The 20,408-nt window shown below is 44.7% G+C and overlaps 1 protein-coding gene across 2 annotated transcripts in view; it reads right to left on the bottom strand.

The window, feature by feature from the left end:
- The window catches only part of sae1 (SUMO1 activating enzyme subunit 1), a 62,983-nt gene that overhangs the window by 21,166 nt on the left and 21,409 nt on the right, over positions 1 to 20,408 (bottom strand). For both annotated transcript variants that reach the window (XM_055663651.1, XM_055663652.1), the window contains exon 6: positions 7,309 to 7,411. In XM_055663651.1, the coding sequence (XP_055519626.1) occupies positions 7,309 to 7,411 (103 nt within the window). The remainder of the gene's footprint in view (positions 1 to 7,308; positions 7,412 to 20,408) is intronic.

The raw sequence follows: 20,408 nt of genomic DNA on the forward strand, positions 1-20,408 counted from the left end.
CCATTCAATCACGGCTGATCTATCTTTCCCTCTTAACCCCGTTCCCCTGCCTTCTCCCCATGACCCCTGAGGCCCGCACTAACCGAATAGTTCCCTGTATGTAGGATGCAACAGTAGGATAACATAGAACTGGTGTGAATGGGTGATCGATGGTTGGCGTGGACTCTTGTGGGGCTGGAGTGGTCTGTTTCCATGCTGTGTCTCCAAACTCAACTCAACTAATTAGAATTTCGTCAGATCAGGGAGTCAGAGGCACATAGAAATTCCTGGGGAACGTGAGGAGATGATGGAGAAGAGACTGCAGATTCTGGAATCTCGATCAAAAAAACTGCTGGAAGAATTCAGTGGGTCAAGCAGCATCTAAGGAGGAAAACGGCATGTGTCGATAATTTGTGAACACAAAGTACCTGTGAGAAGCAACACAGATTAACGAAAGATGTCAACGCTTGAGTTCGTGCGATGTACACCAGATGGCTATCTCAAGTAGCATCTCAAGACAACAGCGTCTTGGCACGGTTGCAAGGAAATGCAGGACGATTAGACGACACACTGTGCTGCAGCTGATAATGACCTTCACAGCCGTTGAGGATACAAAAATCTACTTCACCAGCTGACTTCTCCTAGGCATTTACAGCTACTGATTCTCAAAGATAGACACAGAATGCTGTAGTAACTCAGTGGGTCAAACAGCATCTCTAGAGAAAAGGAATAGGCTATGTTTCGGGTCGAGACTCTTCTTCAGACCCGAAACATCACCTATTCCTTTTCTCTAGAGATGCTGCCTGTCCCGCTGAGTTACTCCAGCATTTTGTGTTTATCTTTGGTTTAAATCAGCATCTGCAATTCCTTCCTATACATTCTCAAACCCTGTTGAACTGGTCTTGTGTTGCTGAGATGAAATGTGTCGGAAGGAACTGCAGATGCTGATTTATACTGAAGATAGACACTAAATGCTGGAGTAACTCAGCGGGTCAGGCAGCATCGTTACGTTTCGGGTCGGAACCATTTTTCAGACTTAGCAATTTCTGAGTTCCAGCCACGAAAAGGCACCTATTCCTTTTCTCCAGAGATGCTGCCATCCGCTGAGTTACTCCAGCACTTTGTGTCTATGGGCGAACAACTGGATATTGGACTAAGCAGAGATTGGGAATAAACAGATCTTTCTTAGGTTGGGAGATTACGATTAGTGGGGGACTGCAGAGATTAGCGCTGGGGGCCCAGTTATATCAAAGAAGACCAAATGTCTCTTTTACAAGTTTGGTGTTGATAAAAAAAACACTATGTGGAATTTTGACTGGGGGATGGGGGGAGGAGAGGGGGGGGATGTTCAGAGGTTTCAAGAGGACATAAACAAGCTGTGCGAGTGGGCAAGATGGAACATGATATGAAGTTATCAGCTTGGTGCACTAAATGGAAAAATACAGTATTTTTGTTAAAGATAGGAGAATGGGTAATGTTGATTCTTAAAAGGATCTAGGTGTCCTTGTACATAAGTTACTGAAAGTCAACATGCAGGTGCTGCAAGGAATTATGAAGGCAAATGTATTTTATTGCATGGATCTCAGTACAAGAGTCATAGTGTTATACAGGACAAACACATGCTCTTTGGCCCAGTATGCCCATGCCGGCTAAGATGCCCCATCTACACTAGCCTCAAAGATAAGACACAAAATGTTTTCTGTACAAAAATTCTGGAACGAAATATTTGAAATATTTACAAAATTATTTAAAACAAAACTTCTACCTAGAGTAGAATGGATCATTTTTGGAATATCAGAAGCTAACCCTGAATTAAATATGTTTCAAAAGAACTTACTTAATTATGGGCTAATAATCGGAAAAAAGCTTATACTTAAATTTTGGAAAAATGCTCCAATACCAACAACAAAAATGTGGATTTCAAACATGTTCGAAACATTACACTTGGAAGAGATGAGACTCCTCCTAGCAGGTAAAGCAGATCACTTCCAAAAGACGTGGTCTGCATTTATGGAACTATTACAAGCTAAGGTGCAATAATAAGTTAAAATATAAAGGCTACCAGGACCGGGTAATGGGGGGTATAAAATACATTTTTAATAAAAACATGGTTGGTAGATCCTTTTTTTGCAGAGTTTTGTGTTACAATAGAGCGACTGATTTTCCTTTTTTCCTTTTTTTTCCTTTCTTTCTAGGGTCTTAATTATTTTCTTTGCTTCCTTCTCTAATTCCTTCCCTAAGGGGTTCTTTTCTCCCAACACTTTCCTGCACCTTCACGATTCTTGCTTACTTTTCTTACTTCTTTTATTTCTTTCTCTTTTAAAGCTCAAAAAACGAAGTGGTACAACATAATGTAATAAGATATATGCGATGTATTAATGTGATTTACTGTACTGCTAATAAAAATAAAATTAAAAAAAAAGATAAGACACAAAATGCTGGAGTAACTTAGCGGGACAGGCAGCATATCTGGAGAGATGGAATGAGAGAAGGAGTAGCTAGTCTAAAGAAAGGTCTCTACCCGAAACACCACCCATTCCTTCTCTCCAGGGATGCTGCCTGACCCGCTGAGTTACTCCAGCATTTTGTCTATCTTCGGTTTTCGGCCCGAAAACCAGCATCTGCAGTTCCTTGCTGCACTGGTCCCACTTGCCAGCATTTGGTTCCTATCCCTCTAAACCGTCCCTATCCATGTACCTGACCTAGTGTCTTTTAAATGTTCTTACAGTACCTGCCCCACCCAAGTTGTTGTTCCAGTTTCCAAGTTGCCTTGTCGAGTCTCATTGTCTGTAACTCATTTTCATCTAGCCCACAGCTAACAACGGCCTGTTTCCTTGATCATCGTTGCTTGTCTGCACATCTTTCATTCGTTTGTTTTATATCTCCCTAATATCACCGTCTATATCTCCTGTTTCCCTTTCCCCTGACTCTCAGTCTGAAGAAGGGTCTCGACCCGAAACGCTACCTTTTCTCCAGAGAAGCTGCCCGACCCGCTGAGTTACTCCAGCATTTTGTGAGTATCTTCGGATTAAGCAGGCATCTGCAGTTCGTTCCTGCACATTACGTCAACTACTACAGATGTCCCTGTCATTTCCCCGCCTTGTCAGTGGATTCATCAGCTATGGGAGGATATCACACATTGTCTTCTATGTGAGCAAACTCATTTTATAGAATAAAAGTGCAGCAGAGATCTCCTTGTCCACACTGACCGTGATGCCCGTCTATAATAAATAATAATAACTTTATTTGTTAAGCACCTTAAAAACAACCAAAGCTGACCAAAGTGCTGTACAGAAAAAAGAAAACAAGCAAGACATCATAAAACAGGCAGAACAACAGAACATACAACTAACACGAGGCGCATAAATTACATACGAAAATCCAAACAATAAATTAAAAAAACATAAAACACGAGTACGAACAACGCAGCAAAACCAATCAAATAAAGTTAATAAACAATTCAACACCTCACTGGTCTACAAAGGCCACGGAGAATAGATATGTCTTCAGGAGTGACTTAAAAACAGCTAGAGAAGGGGCCTGTTTAACGTGCAGAGGCAATTCATTCCACAATCTCGGAGCCGACACAGCAAAGGCACGGTCCCCTCTGAGCTTCCGCTTAGTCTTTGGCTCAATCAGGAGCAGCTGATCATCTGACCTGAGAGAGCGGGAGGGCGAATAAGGGTGAAGAAGCTCAAATAGGTAGGACGGGGCAAGACCACTTAGGGATTTAAAAGTAAATAAAATAATTTTAAAACGAATCCTATACTGAATAGGCAGCCAGTGGAGAGAGGCCAAAAGGTGTGAAACATGATCATGCTTTCGTGTGCCAGTCAAGAGACAAACAGCTGCATTCTGTACCATCTGGAGACGGGCGATGGAGGACCGACTAACCCCCAAATACAGTGCATTAACCTAATTTGCTCCCACTTGGCCCATATCCCTTCTACCCCTTCCCCATCCAAGTATCTGCCCAAATGGGCAGCATGTAGGCACAGCGGTAGAGTTACTACCTTACAGCACCAGCGACCCGGGTTTGATCATGATAAAGGGTGCTTGTCTGTATGGAGTTCTCCCGTGATCTGCGTGGGTTTTTCCCCTCAGAGATCGTCAGTTACCTCCCACACTCCAAAGACGTACAGGTTTGTAGGTTCATTGGCTTGGCATAACCATAAAATTGTCATTAGTGCGTGTCGGGTAGTGTTAATGTGCAGGGATCGCTGGTCAATCGGTGGGCCTGTTTCCGTGCTGTATCTCAAAAATAAACTTCTACACTTTGTTTTTGCTGCAAGGCACACAGGGGGTTAAACAGCGACATCATGGAACAACGAGAAGTGCCAGAGAGTTGCGTTTAGATGCCAATCACAATCTTGCTCCTCCACTCAGCTTCCAAACGATACATCACCTAACCCAGGCTGGTTACCTGCAATAGACACAGAATGCTGGAGTAAGTCAGCAAGACTGTAACTCAGCATCTCGGGATAGTAGGAATGGGTGACGTTTCGGATCTAGACCCTTCTTCAGACCGACCCGAAACGTCACCCATTCCATCTCTCCAGAGATGGTGTGCCTGTCCCGCTGAGTTACTCCTGCAATTTGTTTCTATCGTCAGTGTAAACCAGCATCTGCAGTTCCTTCCTACACACTGGTTTCCTGTAGACAGCCGTGTACCTCAAACCTTGAAGCTGTTAGCTGCAACACCCACTGCTTTTTCCACAGGACATCATGCAAACACCAGTGTTACTGCTTCATCATTATTGATACAGTTAATGCCAGTGTCTGTATTGCTGCCATCAGTCCCTCAAATCATCTCACTTACAGATTTAGCTCAGTTTAGTTTAGAGATACAGCGTGGAAACAGGCCCTTCGGCCCACTGAGTCCACGCTGACCAATGATCCCCGCGGACTAACATTAGGGACAACATTAGGGACAATTTAACCAGGCCAATTAGCTTATAAACCTGTACGTCTTTGGAGTTTAGTTTTGTTTTCAGCTTAGGGATACAGAGCGGAAACATAGAAACATAGAAAATAGGGGCAGGAGTAGGCCATTCGGCCCTTCGAGCCTCCACCGCCATTCAATATGATCATGGCTGATCAACTCAGTATCCCAACTATGATCAACTCAGTATCCCATCCTGCCTTCTCTCCATACCCCCTGATCCCTTTAGCCACAAGGGCCACATCTAACTCCCTCTTAAATATAGCCAATGAACTGTGGCCTCAACTACCTTCTGTGGCAGAGAATTCCACAGATTCACCACTCTCTGCGTGAAAAATGTTTTTCTCATCTAGGTCCTAAAAGACTTCCCTCATATCCTTAAACTGTGACCCCTTGTTCTGGACTTCCCCAACATCGGGAACAATCTTCCAACCAGTCCAGTAATCATCTCTAAACATCCTGCTGGTCTTTTCTGGATCAATTCCATAAAAGGGGGCTGATATACCAAAAATAAAATAAAATGACAATAACAATGTTCTCAAATTACAGCCGCAAAAATGCAACAATCAGTATTGATGCTGTTACAAAACTTGTATACTTGCTGAGCAGAAAGTCGAAGCACACGGATGGTAGCTTTCGAATTTGGAAGCTTCCACGCATGTGTTTCGACTTTCTGCTCAGCGAGTGTTCAGTATACAAGTTTTGTCTACATGCCCTTGGCTCAGGGCCACTAGCATTGCTTCAGTCCATATCATGATACACAGAGTCTTTCAATAGTCAGTCCATCTGGTCTTTTGTGCTGCTCCCCTTGCCCTCGCTCCTGGCTGCTTCTCTGCCTCACATGTCTGGGCAAGAACTCCAGTGGCAGCTCGATGGGGCCGGGGCATTGTCACGTCCCTTTATCCTGCCGGGCGCTGACAATAAGATGACTTGGAGAACACTAGAGTCCCCCATGGACGACACAACACCCTTTGTGCTCTGGTGGTCTACACAATGCCCAAGATCAAAACACGATATCTTTAAACCACTTACGGATTGAATCAGATTATATTTGCTCGACAAAGGCTCAGGGTTACTTGTTTATTAAGTGACATTGTTCAGTTTGGCCCTTCGCTTCAGAGCGGTGCGTTTTCCCAACCCTCTGCCAACTCTTGGCGGGCGGCACGGTGGAAAACGTACAAACTGTGCAGATAAACAACCGTGGTCAGGATCGAACTTGGGTATCTGCCGCTGTGAAGCAGCAACTCAACCCCATGAAGATATACTTTCAATCAGCTACAGGGCAATCCACAATGGAGCAAGCAACTTGGCCCTTGGCCATCACAGTGGAAGTCATTAAGGCACACGCCCAGAGAAAGTGCGATGTTCACCCAATCATCGTGCGAAATATCACAGCAAGGAAGGCAGCTGTGTAAACTCGACCAAAATGAAAAAATAAGCCCAAGGACTCGCAAAATGCTGTTTTTGTTGAAACCTCATCTTTATTCTCGATTATACAGGTGGTGTTTTGGTCGGACTGATTGGGAAGTTGTTTTGGAGGCATTGTGCGGAGGGAAGCAGTGGGGTTGAACTGACACAGGTGGGGTGACGGGTGCGCAGTCCGCAGCCTCTGTCCAACGGAATAACCAAACGGCACGGACAATGGGAAGCTAAAGGCTGCAGCAGGAAACTGGGCTTCAGTCATTTAGAATTAATTCTGTCGAGCCAGGATTGAAAATAAGCCGAGGCGTTTGGAACAGAATATTGCGGAAATTAACTGCTTTCCATGCAAACACTTTGGTAGAAGGCGTGAGGAAAAGCAAAGATAGATGCAGATAGGACCACATACGCTGAATGCAGAGTGTGGCCATCGGCCCACCAACCAGTTCGAAGGGGAAAAAAAACAATTACATCTTAAAATAAATGAAGCATTTCATTCATTCATGCTAATGCTGTTTATTCTGACCGCACGCAAACCTGGTACTTAAGAGCCTGTGCCACTGTACGAGGCAATTCACGAGTTCACCCCTGATTCGAGCTCGTGTAATGTACGTAGCGGCTCGTACGAGTAACGGTAGGTGCTCGGGAAATCCGGTAAACTCGTGACCTTTTTTCAACACTGTGAAAAATGTCCACGAGTAAAAAAAATACTCGTGATAAAAATAATTGTTACTTTTTACTCGTACGAGCCGCTAGGTGACATCCACGAACTCCTACGTACCCGCTACGTACATTACACGAGCTCGAATCAGGGGAAAACTAGTAGTATTTGCATCTATCTCAATAATTACGTTAGGCTTTTCACTGGTTCTCGATGCACGTGACAGTAAACTAAACTGAACTGAAAAGCATTGAAGATTAATTGAAACCCTCTGCCCAGTTACACTCTGCGTACGCTGTTCCTTTACCTTGAAGGAGGAAATAATCGCTGGGGGTTCGTTTCAAGGAGGAGTCTTTCTCGTTGCTCCAGTCCACTTCCAGAGCTTCTTTGAGGTGGCAAAAGTTCACCGTCTGCATAGAGAGAAAGCAGAAATCAAGCCCATGCCCAGATAGACAAACTGCCACTACCAACAGCACCAATAGTGAGCCCAACAGCTCCAGGGGCCCGAGTTCAAGCCTGATCTGTGAAGCCAAGATGGCGGCAGTGGAAGGTAAAAGATGAAAGGCGAAGGAGAACGTTAGTGGCTATGAACTGTCCACCAACTCCCCTCCCGAAACCTCGGAAAAGCCCTAACGATCCGTCGAGGACTTATTCACCTTGGCACGCGCTTTGCGGTGGTCGTGGGTGGTGGTGTTGGTGGGGGCAGCCACTGGAGGCCATACAGCAGCCGGGAAAGCGAGCGGATTGAGCGCAGCCTGCGGCAGCTGCACGGAGCGGCGGCGGAAGTTGCTGACGGCATCGCGCTGGGCCAAGCCGACCCCAACACCATCCATCCAGTGCCACCACCATGCCTTAAACGTGAGAAATGCATGGATTCCAAGTCTCCCTGAGACCAAGATCAGACACTGCAGCGATTTGAAAATGACCAAACGCCACCGGAACGTGACGACTCTCTGCATGCTCTTCCGGTAAAAGATCTATTGTACTCATGTATGGAATGATTTGATGGATAACATGCAGAACAAGCATTTCACCTCATCTCTGTACATGTGACGATAAATAAACCATTGAATTAACCAATGGAAGAGGTGAGTGAGTTTAACAACATGATACATGCGTGGGTGGGAGGCATTTTTAGCCCCAAATGCTGGTTTAGTTTAGTTTAATTTAGCGATACAGTACGGAAACAGGCCCTTCGGCCCCCCTGAGTCCGCGCTGACCAGCGACCCCCATCCCTAGACAATAGCACTAACCTGCGCACTAGGGACAATTTCCAATCTATACTGATGGCAAATAACCTACAAACCTGAAGCTAGGCACAAAATGTTGGAGTAACTCAGCAGGACTCGACTGGAAACGTCACCCATTCCTTCTCTCCAGAGATGCTGCCTGTCCCGCTGAGTTACTCCAGCATTTTGTGTCTGTCGTCAGTGTAAACCTGCATCTGCAGTTCCTTCCCACACAAATCCTCATCTGGGACTGCGGTAGAGTGCTGCCACATTCCAGCGCCATTTTGAAACGTCCAAATACTGTACACTGACAATGACAATTAAAATTGAATCTGAATCTGAATCTGAAATCTCTGAAATATCCTATCTAGGCCGAGAGAGACATATCTCTGGAAGAGAGGTGAATCTGTGGAATTCTCTGCCACAGAAGGTAGTTGAGGCCACAGTTCGTTGGCTATATTTAAGAGGGAGTTAGATGTGGCCCTTGTGGCTAAAGGGATCAGGGGGTATGGAGAGAAGGCAGGAACAGGATACTGAGTTGGATGATCAGCCATGATCATATTGAATGGCGGTGCAGGCTCGAAGGGCCAAACGGCCTACTCCTGCACCTATTTTCTATGCTTCTATCATTTTTTGGAAGAAAACCTGAAATCTGCATTTTTAGTTTGTAATTTGCCTCCTACACTTGTGGATCAGGCCTCGTGCACCAGCCTAGAATTAATTGAATGTTACTTGAGGTTATTCAGAAATACAGAGAGAGTATCTTGATTCTAATCTTACAGCTCTCTGCAGGTGTGTTAAGTAGCTTTTCTGTTTACCCTGCACTAATTAACACTAGTTACACACAACAGCGAGTCTGTGAAAACCTCTGGTGCACAGCCCAGCTGCTACCAGGGACACCTTAATGAAAATTAAATTCAGTCTTCCCGGACAGGAAAGTCTGCATAAACAGATGAAGCGTTGCAAAATGTATTTGAAAATTGAGATAACGCAAACAGCCAAGGGTTTCTTTGTGCCAATGAGGACACATATTCTCAGCTCAGCTTAAAGCTTAGCAAACAGTTAAAATTTAGAAATACAGCGTGTAAACAGGCCCTTTGGCCGTCGAGTCCATGCCAACCAGCGATCACCCCGTGCGTTAACTCTAGACTACACACCAGGCACAATTTTACCAACGCCAATGAACCTACAATCCTGTACGTCTTTGGAGTGTGAGAGGAAACCGGAGCACCTGGAGAAAACCCACGTGGTCACAGGGAGAACGCACAAACTCTGTACAGACAGCGGCCATAGTCAGGATTGAACCGAGGTCTCTGGCGCTGTAAGGCAGCAACTCTACCACTGAGCCGCCCTTATGTTAGGTCAGATGGGAATAAGTGGAGGGAGTCAGGTGGACTAGACTGCCCTGTGGGAGCTTGCATAGACCCGATGTGCTGAATGACCTTCAGTCTGACAAACGTCACCTGTCCATGTTCTCCAGAGATGCTGCCTGACCCACTGAGTTACTCTAGCGCTTTCTGTGTGTCTTTAGTGAATCATGAATGGTCCATGGCGATATATTCCACTTTTAACCCTCTTGGGATTATATTAGGGTTCACTAGGGTGCTGGCATTTCCCACTGCTAGCAAAAAGAAAAACAAAGTTAAACGGAAATAAATGGCGCTAATCTGAAGGTTATAATCCCGTCGAGCCCTGAGCCCCTCTCCTCATGCACAGAACATTATCTGCACGCCTCCATCAAATTCATCTTCTCTGAAAACAGTTGTGCTGCTTAAAAGATATGGGGAATACAGGTGGATCACAGTTGCACTGAAACCTACTGCAGGTACTGACACAAACCAGGGAGGGAATTCTACAGATTTCGTGTCAGCATTTGTGTTAAATGGGAAAACCAAGGAGTGGTCGTCAACCTGTAACATAATCTGAGCTGGTACGGCTGTTGTGAGCTTTGCTGCCTGCTATTTAGGTCATCGTTTTAATCTCTCAATCAGATGTTGTGTTCTAACCATCTCTGTGGGAGTATTATTCAACTACAGAGTCCTTAGACTTCAGAGATACAGCTTCGAAACAGGACCTTCGGCCCACCGAGTCTGCGCCGACCAGTGATCCCTGTATCTAAAGCAAATGTTATTTGTGCTATGCCCTTTACCATGTATCTGTACACTGTGGACGGCTCGATTGTAAGCATGTATAGTCTTTCCACTGACTGGTTGGCACGCCACATTAGCTTTTCACTGTACCTCGGTACATGTGATAATAAACACAACTAGCACTAACCTTATTGTTCGGTATAAAATAATTCATATAAAATAAATCTGATTATACAGAAGTTAAATTACAGAAAGCTATTATTGTTATGTATTACCGACTGAAAACTCATTCACAGTACACTCTTCAGCAATGACGTTAATCATAATCAGATCAGATCAGACCACAGTGTAATATCATTGAATTTTCAAACTTACAATAACCAACTTTTATCTTGGATGTTGTTATTCATTTTTAATATGTTCAGTTCTGATGGCAGAATTCCATCTATGTCTGGTGCTATTTCTTTTTTATCAGAGTCAGAGGGTGATGAATCTGTGGAATTCATTGCCACAGAAGGGTGTGTGGAGGCCATGTCAATGGATGTATTTAAGGCAGAGATAGATTCTTGATTAGTGCGGGTGTCAGGGGTTAAGGGGAGAAGGCAGGAGAATGGGGTTGAGAGGGAAAGATAGATCAGCACTGATTGAATGGCTTGTCCCCCACCTACATCAAAAATCTTCTTACGCACCATACCACCTCCAGGTCCCTCAGATCGGCCGACATGGAGTTACTGACCATCCCGCGGTCTAGGCATAAGCTCAGGGGCGACCGCGCTTTTGTGGTTGCAGCACCTAGACTGTGGAACAGCATCCCCCTTCCCATCAGAACTGCCCCCTCCATCGACTCCTTTAAGTTGAGACTTAAAACTTAATTCTACTCTCAAGCCTTTCTTATACAACTCCAGAGCAAACAAAATCATGAGAGACCTCTTCCACCCCTGCAACGGACTGTTCCAGCCGCTACGGTCAGGCAAACGCCTCCGTTGCCATGCGGTGAGAACGGAGAGGTTGAGAAGGAGTTTCTTCTCAGAGGCAATTCGGACTGTAAACGCCTTTCTCACCAGGGACTAACTGTACAGAACGTTTTTCCTTCTATTATTTATTATGTAAAATAATATGTGTGTTATGATTGTGTTTATAATTTGTTTGGTTGTTTTGTTGTTCCGCGAGCATTGCCACTTTCATTTCACTGCACATCTCGTATGTGTATGTGACAAATAAACTTGACTTGACTTGACTTGACTTGACTTCTTGTGGCCCTCTGAAGAAGCGCTGTATGTATGTATTTATGTATGTATTGTCGATCTATGTACCACTGTTTGTAGCAAGTTAGTAACTGCACTAGTAAAGCACTTTGGTCAACGAGAGTTGTTTTTAAATGTGCTATAGAAATAACATTGACTTGACTGACTTGACCTCTCCCCAGAGATGCTGCTTGACCCACTGAGTTACTCCAGCATTTTGTGTCTACCTTCGATTTTACCAGCATCTGCAGTTCTTTCTTACTATCAAACTAGATCCATGTTTTATCAGTGTTTAAGAAGGAACTGCAGATGCTGGAGAATCGAAGTTACACAAAAAAAGCTGGAGAAACTCAGCGGGTGCAGCAGCATCTATGGAGCGAAAGAAATAGGCAACGTTTCAGGCCGAAACCCTTCTAGTCTGAAGAAGATTTTCAGCCCGAAACGTTGCCCATTTCCTTCGCTCCATAGATGCTGCTGCACCCGCTGAGTTTCTCCAGCTTTTTTGTGTACCTTCCATGTTTTATCAACTTGGATCCATATTTTAAAGCTGTGGTATGCAGCAGCAAAGTGTGTAGATTTGTGAACAGTAATGGCTACCACTGAGCCTTGAAGAATTAGTATTTTGCAGACTTCAACGCTTGATTTATGGACTCAGCCTCTGTGCCCAGCGTAGTCACGAGTATTAGAGTCTTCGGCCACTCATTAGTGAAGCAACAGTCCTGCTTTTGTGCCTGAACCGTTTCAGACGGCTGGCAAGCATTATAAAGCACTATTGACTGATGCCTCAAGGCTATAACTGACCCTGTATCTTGTACCAACTCCACTGGTTAGACTGATCCCTTGAACATTATTCCCTGCATCAATGTCCACACCTAAAAAATACATTTAAAGTCAAAATAACTGCAGATGGACACAAAAAAGTTGGGGTAACTCAGCGGGTCAGGCAGGGTCTCTTGAGAAAAGGAATAGGTGACGGTTCGGGTCGAGACCCTTCTTCACACTGAGAGTCAGGGGATGTGGGAGGAAACTGGGGCAGCGAGTGGAAAACCCTCAGTCACAGGGAGAACGTGCAAACTCCACAGAGACTGCGCCAGAGGCCAGAACTGACCCGAAACGTCACCTATTCCTCATCTACAGAGATGCTGCCCGTCCCGCTGAGATACTCCAGCATTTTGTGTGCATCTTCAGTGTAAACCAGCAACCACATTAAAAAAAACAACTGCAGATTGAATCAGAGTTATACAGCACGGAAACAGGCCATTCGGCCCAACTTATCCATGCCGACCAAGATGCCCCATCCAAACTAGTCCTATTTGCCCATAACCTTTTAGACCTGTGTTTAGTCCATAGCCTTTTAAACTTTTCCTATCTATGCAGTGGTCCAAATGCTGAAAATGCCATATAAAAAAATGAAACTTTTGGAAACCCTTAGCAGGTCAGGCAGCAACTCAGGGAAGAGATACGCTTGACGTATTAAGGAAAGACTGGTATACCAATTAAAGACACAAAATGCTGGAGTAACTCTGCGGGTCAGGCAGCATACCGTCCCTGGATAACTTGGATAGCTGATATTTCAGGTCGGGACCTTTCTTCAGACTGAGGAAGGGGTCCTGATCTAAAACGTCACCCATCCATGTTCTCCAGGGATGCTGCCTGACCTGCCGAGTTACTCCAGCATTTTGTGTCTTTAATTGGTATACCAGTATCTGCAGTTCCTTGCTTCTACAGATAATGTATCAGTCAAGGATACCTTTTGGGTTGTAGACCTGTTTGTCACTCCACAAATGCTGCCTGACCTGCAGAGTGTTTCAAGCAGAGACAGATAGAGACACTTTTCTAGCACTTCATTTCTTGTTTCTAGCATTAAAAAGTTTATAGCACATTGATTTTAGTTTAGTTTAGTTTGGTATAGTTTAGAGATACAGCGCGGAAAGAGGCCCTTCAGCCCACCGAGTCGACGCCGACCAGCGATCCCCGCACTCCAACATTATCCTACACACACTAGGGACAATTTACAATTTTACTAAGCCAATTAGCTGACAAATCTGCATGTCTTTGGTGTGGGAGGAAACCGGAGCACCTGGAGAAAACCCACACAGGTCACGGGGAGAACGTACAAACACCGTACAGACAGCACCCGTAGACAGGATCGAAACCGGGTCTCCGGCGCTGAAAGGCAGCAACTACCCGCTGCACCACCATGACGGTTTTTTTTTCGCCTCAAACGCACTTTGGTGACTGTAAAGTGGATTGGGACACTGATGTTGTGAAAGTCTCTACAGAAATGACACATCTTTCCTTTCACTTGCATTATCCAATGATGTGGAATTTATTAAATCTTGAGCATCGACAAATCAATTAACTATACAAAATAAACATTAACACAGAAGGACTCGGGCCAGATACGCTATCGTCTGCAATCTATTTGTTTAATTTTCATTGAAACGTGAAGCAGTCGACTCAGATAAGAGGTTCATTTGATTAACACACAGTAAGCAAAATAGTAACCATAAAAACAACACCGACTACTGGTAGAAGCTGAAAAAAACCCAGTAAAATAATAATGTGTAGGATGGAACTGCAGTTGCTGGTTTACAAAGAAGATGGACAGAAAGTGATCCTCAGGCTATCCTTGATCGGACTTTGCTGGCTTTACCGTGCACTAAACGTTATTCCCTTATCAAGTATCTATATGCTGTAAATGGCTCGATTGTAATCATGCATTGCCTTTCTGCTGACTGGATAGCACGCAACAAAAGCATTTCACTGTCCAAGTGACAATAAACTAAACTGAAGTGCTGGAGTAACTCAGCGGGTCAGGCAGCATCTGTGGGGAGAAGGAACGGGTGATGTTTTGGGTCGGGTTTGAAGAAGGGTCTCGGCCCGAAATGACACCCATTCCTTCTCTCCAGTGATGCGGCCTGTCCCGCTGAGTTATGACCCTGTCCCACTGTACGAGTTCACAAGAGCTCTCCCGAGTTTTAAAAATCAAACTCGTGGTAAGCACGTTGAATGAATGTAGCGGGTACGTCGGAGCTCGGGGACGTCGCTTACCGGCTCGTAACACTAACGGCAGGTAGTCGGGAAGACTGGTGAAGATTTTTCAACATGATGAAAAATGTCCACGAGAGCCCCGAGTACTTAAGTCAAGTCAAGTGAGTTTATTGTCATGTGTCCCTGATAGGACAATGAAATTCTTGCTTTGCTTCAGCACAACAGAACATAGTAGGCATTGACTACAAAACAGATCAGTGTGTCCATACACCGTAATATAAATATATACACACATGAATAAATAAACTGATAAAGTGCAAATAACAGATAATGGGTTATTATAATCAGAGTTTTGTCCGAGCCAGGACTGTGGGGAAGTAGCTATTCCTGAACCTGGTTGTTGCAGTCTTCAGGCTCCTGTACCTTCTACCTGAAATTACGAGCGGTTATTACTCAGAGAGTGGTGAATCTGTGGAACTCTCTGCCACAGAGGGTAGTTGAGGCCAGTACATTGGCTGTATTTAAGAGGGAGTTAGATGTGGCCCTTGTGGCTAAGGGGATCAGGGGGTATGGAGAGAAGGCAGGTACCGGATACTGAGTTGGATGATCAGCCATGATCATATTGAATGGCGGTGCAGGCTCGAAGGGCCGAACGGCCTACTCCTGCACCTAATTTCTATGTTTCTATGTAAATCTCCGAGTTCGAATCAGGGGAAACTCGGGAGAACTCTTGAATGAACTCGTACAGTGGGACAGGGCTTTGACTCCGATATTTTGAAGGCGGATTCTTGATTCCCTGTTCTCTGCTACAACTGTATAGGTATTTTTCCATAGCAGATAGAAAATTAATACAGAATGCACAGTAATAACAGGTACTGCGTGCTACAGTAAACGCAAGCACAATGGGGAAAGCTGTTAATCATCTCTCTCAAGCTCTGTCACTTTATATTTCACAGAGCTCCTGGCACGGCAGCAAAACAACTTTGTTCCACAGAGTAACTGCTCATAAATTAATTGCTAAGCTTGGGGCTGGTACAAGCATAAATCACGAGTTTATAAAGACCTATTAAAGTGACATTTATTTCGAATTGATAAACAATGCAACTTAACATTGGCTATCATTTGACTGGAATGTCACAATGAACTGCACAGACATACACTGTGACACTCAGAAACAAACATTTTCATAGATCTGTCTAGGAAAGAACTGCAGATGCTGGTTTAAATCGAAGATGGACACAAAATGCCGGAGTAACTCAGCAGGGCAGGCAACATCTCTGGAGAGAAGGAATGGGTGACGCTTCTGAAGAACGGTCTCGAGCAAAAGTCTGAAGGGTTTTGGCCTGAAACGTTGCCTATTTCCTTCGCTCCATAGATGCTGCTGCACCCGCTGAGTTTCTCCAGCACTTTTGTCTACCGTCTAGTCTCGAGCAAAGAGGTCCTTCTGCGGTTGTACAGAGCCCTAGTGAGACCACACCTGGAGTATTGTGTGCAGTTTTGCTCCCCTAATTTGAGGAAGGACATTCTTGCTATTGAGGGAGTGCAGCGTAGGTTTACAAGGTTAATTCCCAGGATGGCAGGACTGTCATATGTTGAGGGAATGAAGCAGCTGGGCTTGTACACTCTGGAGTTTAGAAGGATGGGAGGATATCTTATTGAAACATATAAGATTGTTAAGGGTTTGGACGCACTAGTGGCAGGAAACATGTTCACGATGTTGGGGGGGTGTCCAGAACCAGGGAAATGTAGGAATAGAGCTGGCAAAGTTGACAAAAATGTAAACTTTATGCAGGAGCACAGTCAGGCTGGTCGGAGAACTAGGGTGTGGGAGGGATGGAGAGAATGGGAAAGCAAGGGTGACTTGAAGTTAGAGAGATGAATATTCATACCGTTGGGTTATGGGCTAACATGGTGCAGTTTCAAATTGCCAAACTCCCTTTGCCAATTGTGCTTTGTTTCCCCAAAATAACCACCCATGTTATTTAACTCTCAGGTGGTTCTGGCAGTGACCCAAAGACACTCGAGTTAGTCTAAATCATCAGATAGTAACAGTGGGACCTGTAAATCATTCAGTTCCACGGTCAGTAGCCACTCTGTCCACGTTATTTTTGGAGCACTATTTAGAGATTTGATCCCTTTAACACATTTGATGGTAACCCAGATTTATTACATGGGTATGAAAACAAAGTTGACAAGACCTACATCAAATGATAAGAAATAAAGGGAGAGGGAGAGGGGGGGGGCAGAGAAAGGGCGAGAGGGTGAGAGAGGGAGAGGGGGGGATGGAGGGGGGGGGGGGAGGGTAGGGGGGGAGGGGGGGGGGGGGAGAGAGGGAGGGGGGGGGGGAGGGGGGGGGGAGAATGAGAGAGAGAGAGAGATAGACAGACAGAGACAGAGCCACAGACAGAGACAGACAGAGAGAGAGAGAGATAGAGAGAGAGTGAGAGGGAGACAGAGAGAGAGACAGAGAGAGAGAGAGAGAGAGAGAGAGAGAGAGAGACAGACAGAGAGAGAGACAGAGAGAGAGACAGACAGAGAGACAGAGAGAGAGAGACAGAGACAGAGAGAGAGACAGAGAGAGAGAGAGAGAGAGAGAGAGAGAGAGAGAGAGACAGAGAGAGAGAGAGAGAGACAGAGAGAGAGACAGAGAGAGAGAGAGAGAGAGAGAGAGAGAGAGAGAGAGACTGAGAGAGAGAGAGAGAGGGAGGAGAGAGAGAGAGAGAGAGAGAGAGAGAGAGAGAGAGAGAGAGAGAGAGAGAGAGAGAGAGAGAACACACAGTTCTAGATTTTCAGATAAGCATATAATCTTGTCTGAAAGGAGTACGATCCACAAAAACCACATTTCATGGAAAATGAACCCACTTGTGGACACACCTCACAATGGTCTTTGCACGAATAATACCACAAGATATTCCATTCTGTACGGCAGCATGGCTTCTATTGGTCTATATAAGCTAGGTAATAGAATAACAAAAATAATCTAAACCACACACAGGTCTCTGGTAGCTTTCTGAGCCTCGGCACTAGTCTAAATGACAAATCAAATCAGACAGCTACACTGCAGAAAATAGCTATGGACACAAGTTGAGAGAACTGTGAACAAACGTGAGAAAAACATCTTGCATCACCAACATTGGCAAACTCTCTTCTGGCTCACCTTCATTATCCTCATCTCCATAAATCACTCAGATTGTGAAAAATATTGGCAACATATCAAATTAGCAGACAACATTAAAATGGGGAAGGCAGTGTATTGGTTAGCATCTTATAATTGTATTGGGGCGGCACGGTGGCGCAGCGGTAGAGTTGCTGCCTCTCAGCGCCAGAGAGCCGAGTTCCATCCTGATGATGGGCGCCGTCTGTACGGAGATCATACGTTCTCCCCGTGGGGTTTCTCCGGGATCTTCAGTTTCCTCCCACACTCCAAAGACGTACAGGTTTGTAGGTTAATTGGCATTGGTGTAAATGTAAAATTGTCCCTAGTGTGTGTGCGTGTGTGTGTGTGTAGGGCGGTGTTAATGTGCGGGGATCGCTGGTCGGTGGGTCAAAGAGACTACTTCCGTGCTGTACCTCTAAACCAGCGATTCCCAACTTGAGGCCATGGCAAATTTCAGGAGGGCCACAGAAAAATTTGGGGGTTAAGGGGGCACAGGTTTAATGAAGAGCTACCACCCTGTTGCCTCCTAAATTTCAGTTCTAATAAATTTAAATCTATGTAGTTTAAATATTTCTGATGTTTGTGGAATAGAATAAAAGAGAATTAATAGACACTGATATTTTTATGGAAGGTATTATAATATTGAAGTTATTTTTTTCCGCTAATAATGTCAGGGGAGGGTGGGGCCACAGAAAAATTAAAAGATCCCAAGGGGGCCATGAGCTAAAAAAGGTTGGGAACCACTGGTCTAAACTAAACTAATCTAAGAAAGAAAGTTTAAAGATGTGCGTGACAAGTTTTCTTTTTTAAACACAAAGAGTGGTAGGTGCTAGGAACATGCTGCCAGGAGTGGTGGGGAATACAGATACGATATTGGCATCGAAGAGACTTTTAGATGGGCACATGGATATGCAGAGATTGTACTCGCTAGAATTTAGAAGATTGAGGGGGGATCTTATAGAAATTTACAAAATTCTTAAGGGGTTGGACAGGCTAGATGCAGGAAGATTGTTCCCGATGTTGGGGAAGTCCAGAACAAGGGGTCACACAGTTTAAGGATGAAGGGGAAATCCTTTTGGACCGAGATTTTTACACAGAGAGTGGTGAATCTCTGGAATACTCTGCCACAGAAGGTAGTTGAGGCCACAGTTCATTGGCTATATTTAAGAGGGAGTTAGATGTGGCTAAAGGGATCAGGGGGTATGAAGAGAGGCAGGTACAGGATACTGTGTTGGATGATCAGCCATGATCATATTGAATGGCGGTGTAGGCTCAAAGGGCCGAATGGCCTACTCCTGCACCTATTTTCTATGTTTCTATGTTTCTAGAATGGACCATTCCAAATACATTAGAATTGAATGCCATTCAATGCCACGAGGCACAATTCATTTACAATGGGCCTGGTGGGTGAACAACCTGGTTCCATGACATATCACTAAATTAAAACTGAAAATTAAATTAAATTAAAATTTAAACCCTTTGGAACAATCCCGGAGAAATTATGGTATAAAATCATGAGAGGAATAGATCGGGTAGATGCACAGTGTCTCTTGCCCAGAGTGGGTGAATCGAGGACCAGAGGACATAAGTTTAAGGTGAAGGGGAAAAGATTGAATAGGAATCTGAGAGATAATTTTTTGACATAAAGGGTGGTGGGTGTATGGAACGAGCTGCCAGAGGAGGTAGTTGAGGCTGGGACTATCCCAACATTTAAGGAACAATTAGATAGGTATATGGTTTGGAGGGAACAAAATTGCTGGAGAAACTTAGCGGGTGCAGCAGCATCTATGGAGCGAAGGAAATAGGCAACGTTTCGTCCCGAAACGTTGCCTATTTCCTTCGCTCCATAGATGCTGCTGCACCCGCTGAGTTTCTCCAGCAATTTTGTTTAACTACGATTTTCAAGCATTTGCAGTTCCTTCTTAAACAGGTTTGGAGGGATGTGGGCCAAACGCAGGCAGGTGGGACCAGTGTAGCTGGGACATGTTGGCCGGTGTGGGCTAAGTTGGGCCGAAGGGTTCACTCTGTGACTCTAAATGTGCTACAAGCCATTCCGTATTACACCAGTAGCAATGGCGTTTAATTTCAAATGGGAATTAGTGAGCTTGATTGCAGAAAGACGTCTCTACAGCACCATAGTAGATTCTTTGACTAAACAGTCAACGCAGAATTTAGTCACCAGAAGCCTTGCCGTTCTTTGAACTGTAACCCACAAGAAGGCAATAGCCTCAAGCAAAGGTAGAGCGTGTGTTTGCTTTAAAGTTTGTAGAGAGGTCATTCGAGGGTGATGAATCAACAATATTAATTCAAAATGAACAAGGCATCAATGCGTGGTTTCTGAAGCTCCAGGTCAGGGCCAAGACTCAGATTCAGATTCAGATTCAATTTTAATTGTCATTGTCAGTGTACAGTACAGAGACAACAAAATGCATTAATTTTAATTGTCATTGTCAGTGTACAGTACAGAGACAACGAAAAGCATTGAATCATTGAAGGGGTTTTGGGACTGAGTGTGTAGGAAGGAACTGCAGATGGAGTAACTCGGCGGGACAAGCAGCATTTCTAGCTATTCAGACCCTAGCAAGTGAGGTCTCGACCCGAAACGTCACCTATTCCTTTTCTCCAGAGATGCTGCTTGGCCCGCTGAGTTACTCCAACATTTTGGGTCTATCCTGGGCAAGTGATGGGTGGAA

Source organism: Leucoraja erinacea, chromosome 38 (genome assembly GCF_028641065.1).
Source record: "Leucoraja erinacea ecotype New England chromosome 38, Leri_hhj_1, whole genome shotgun sequence".
NCBI classification, from domain to species: domain Eukaryota; kingdom Metazoa; phylum Chordata; class Chondrichthyes; order Rajiformes; family Rajidae; genus Leucoraja; species Leucoraja erinaceus.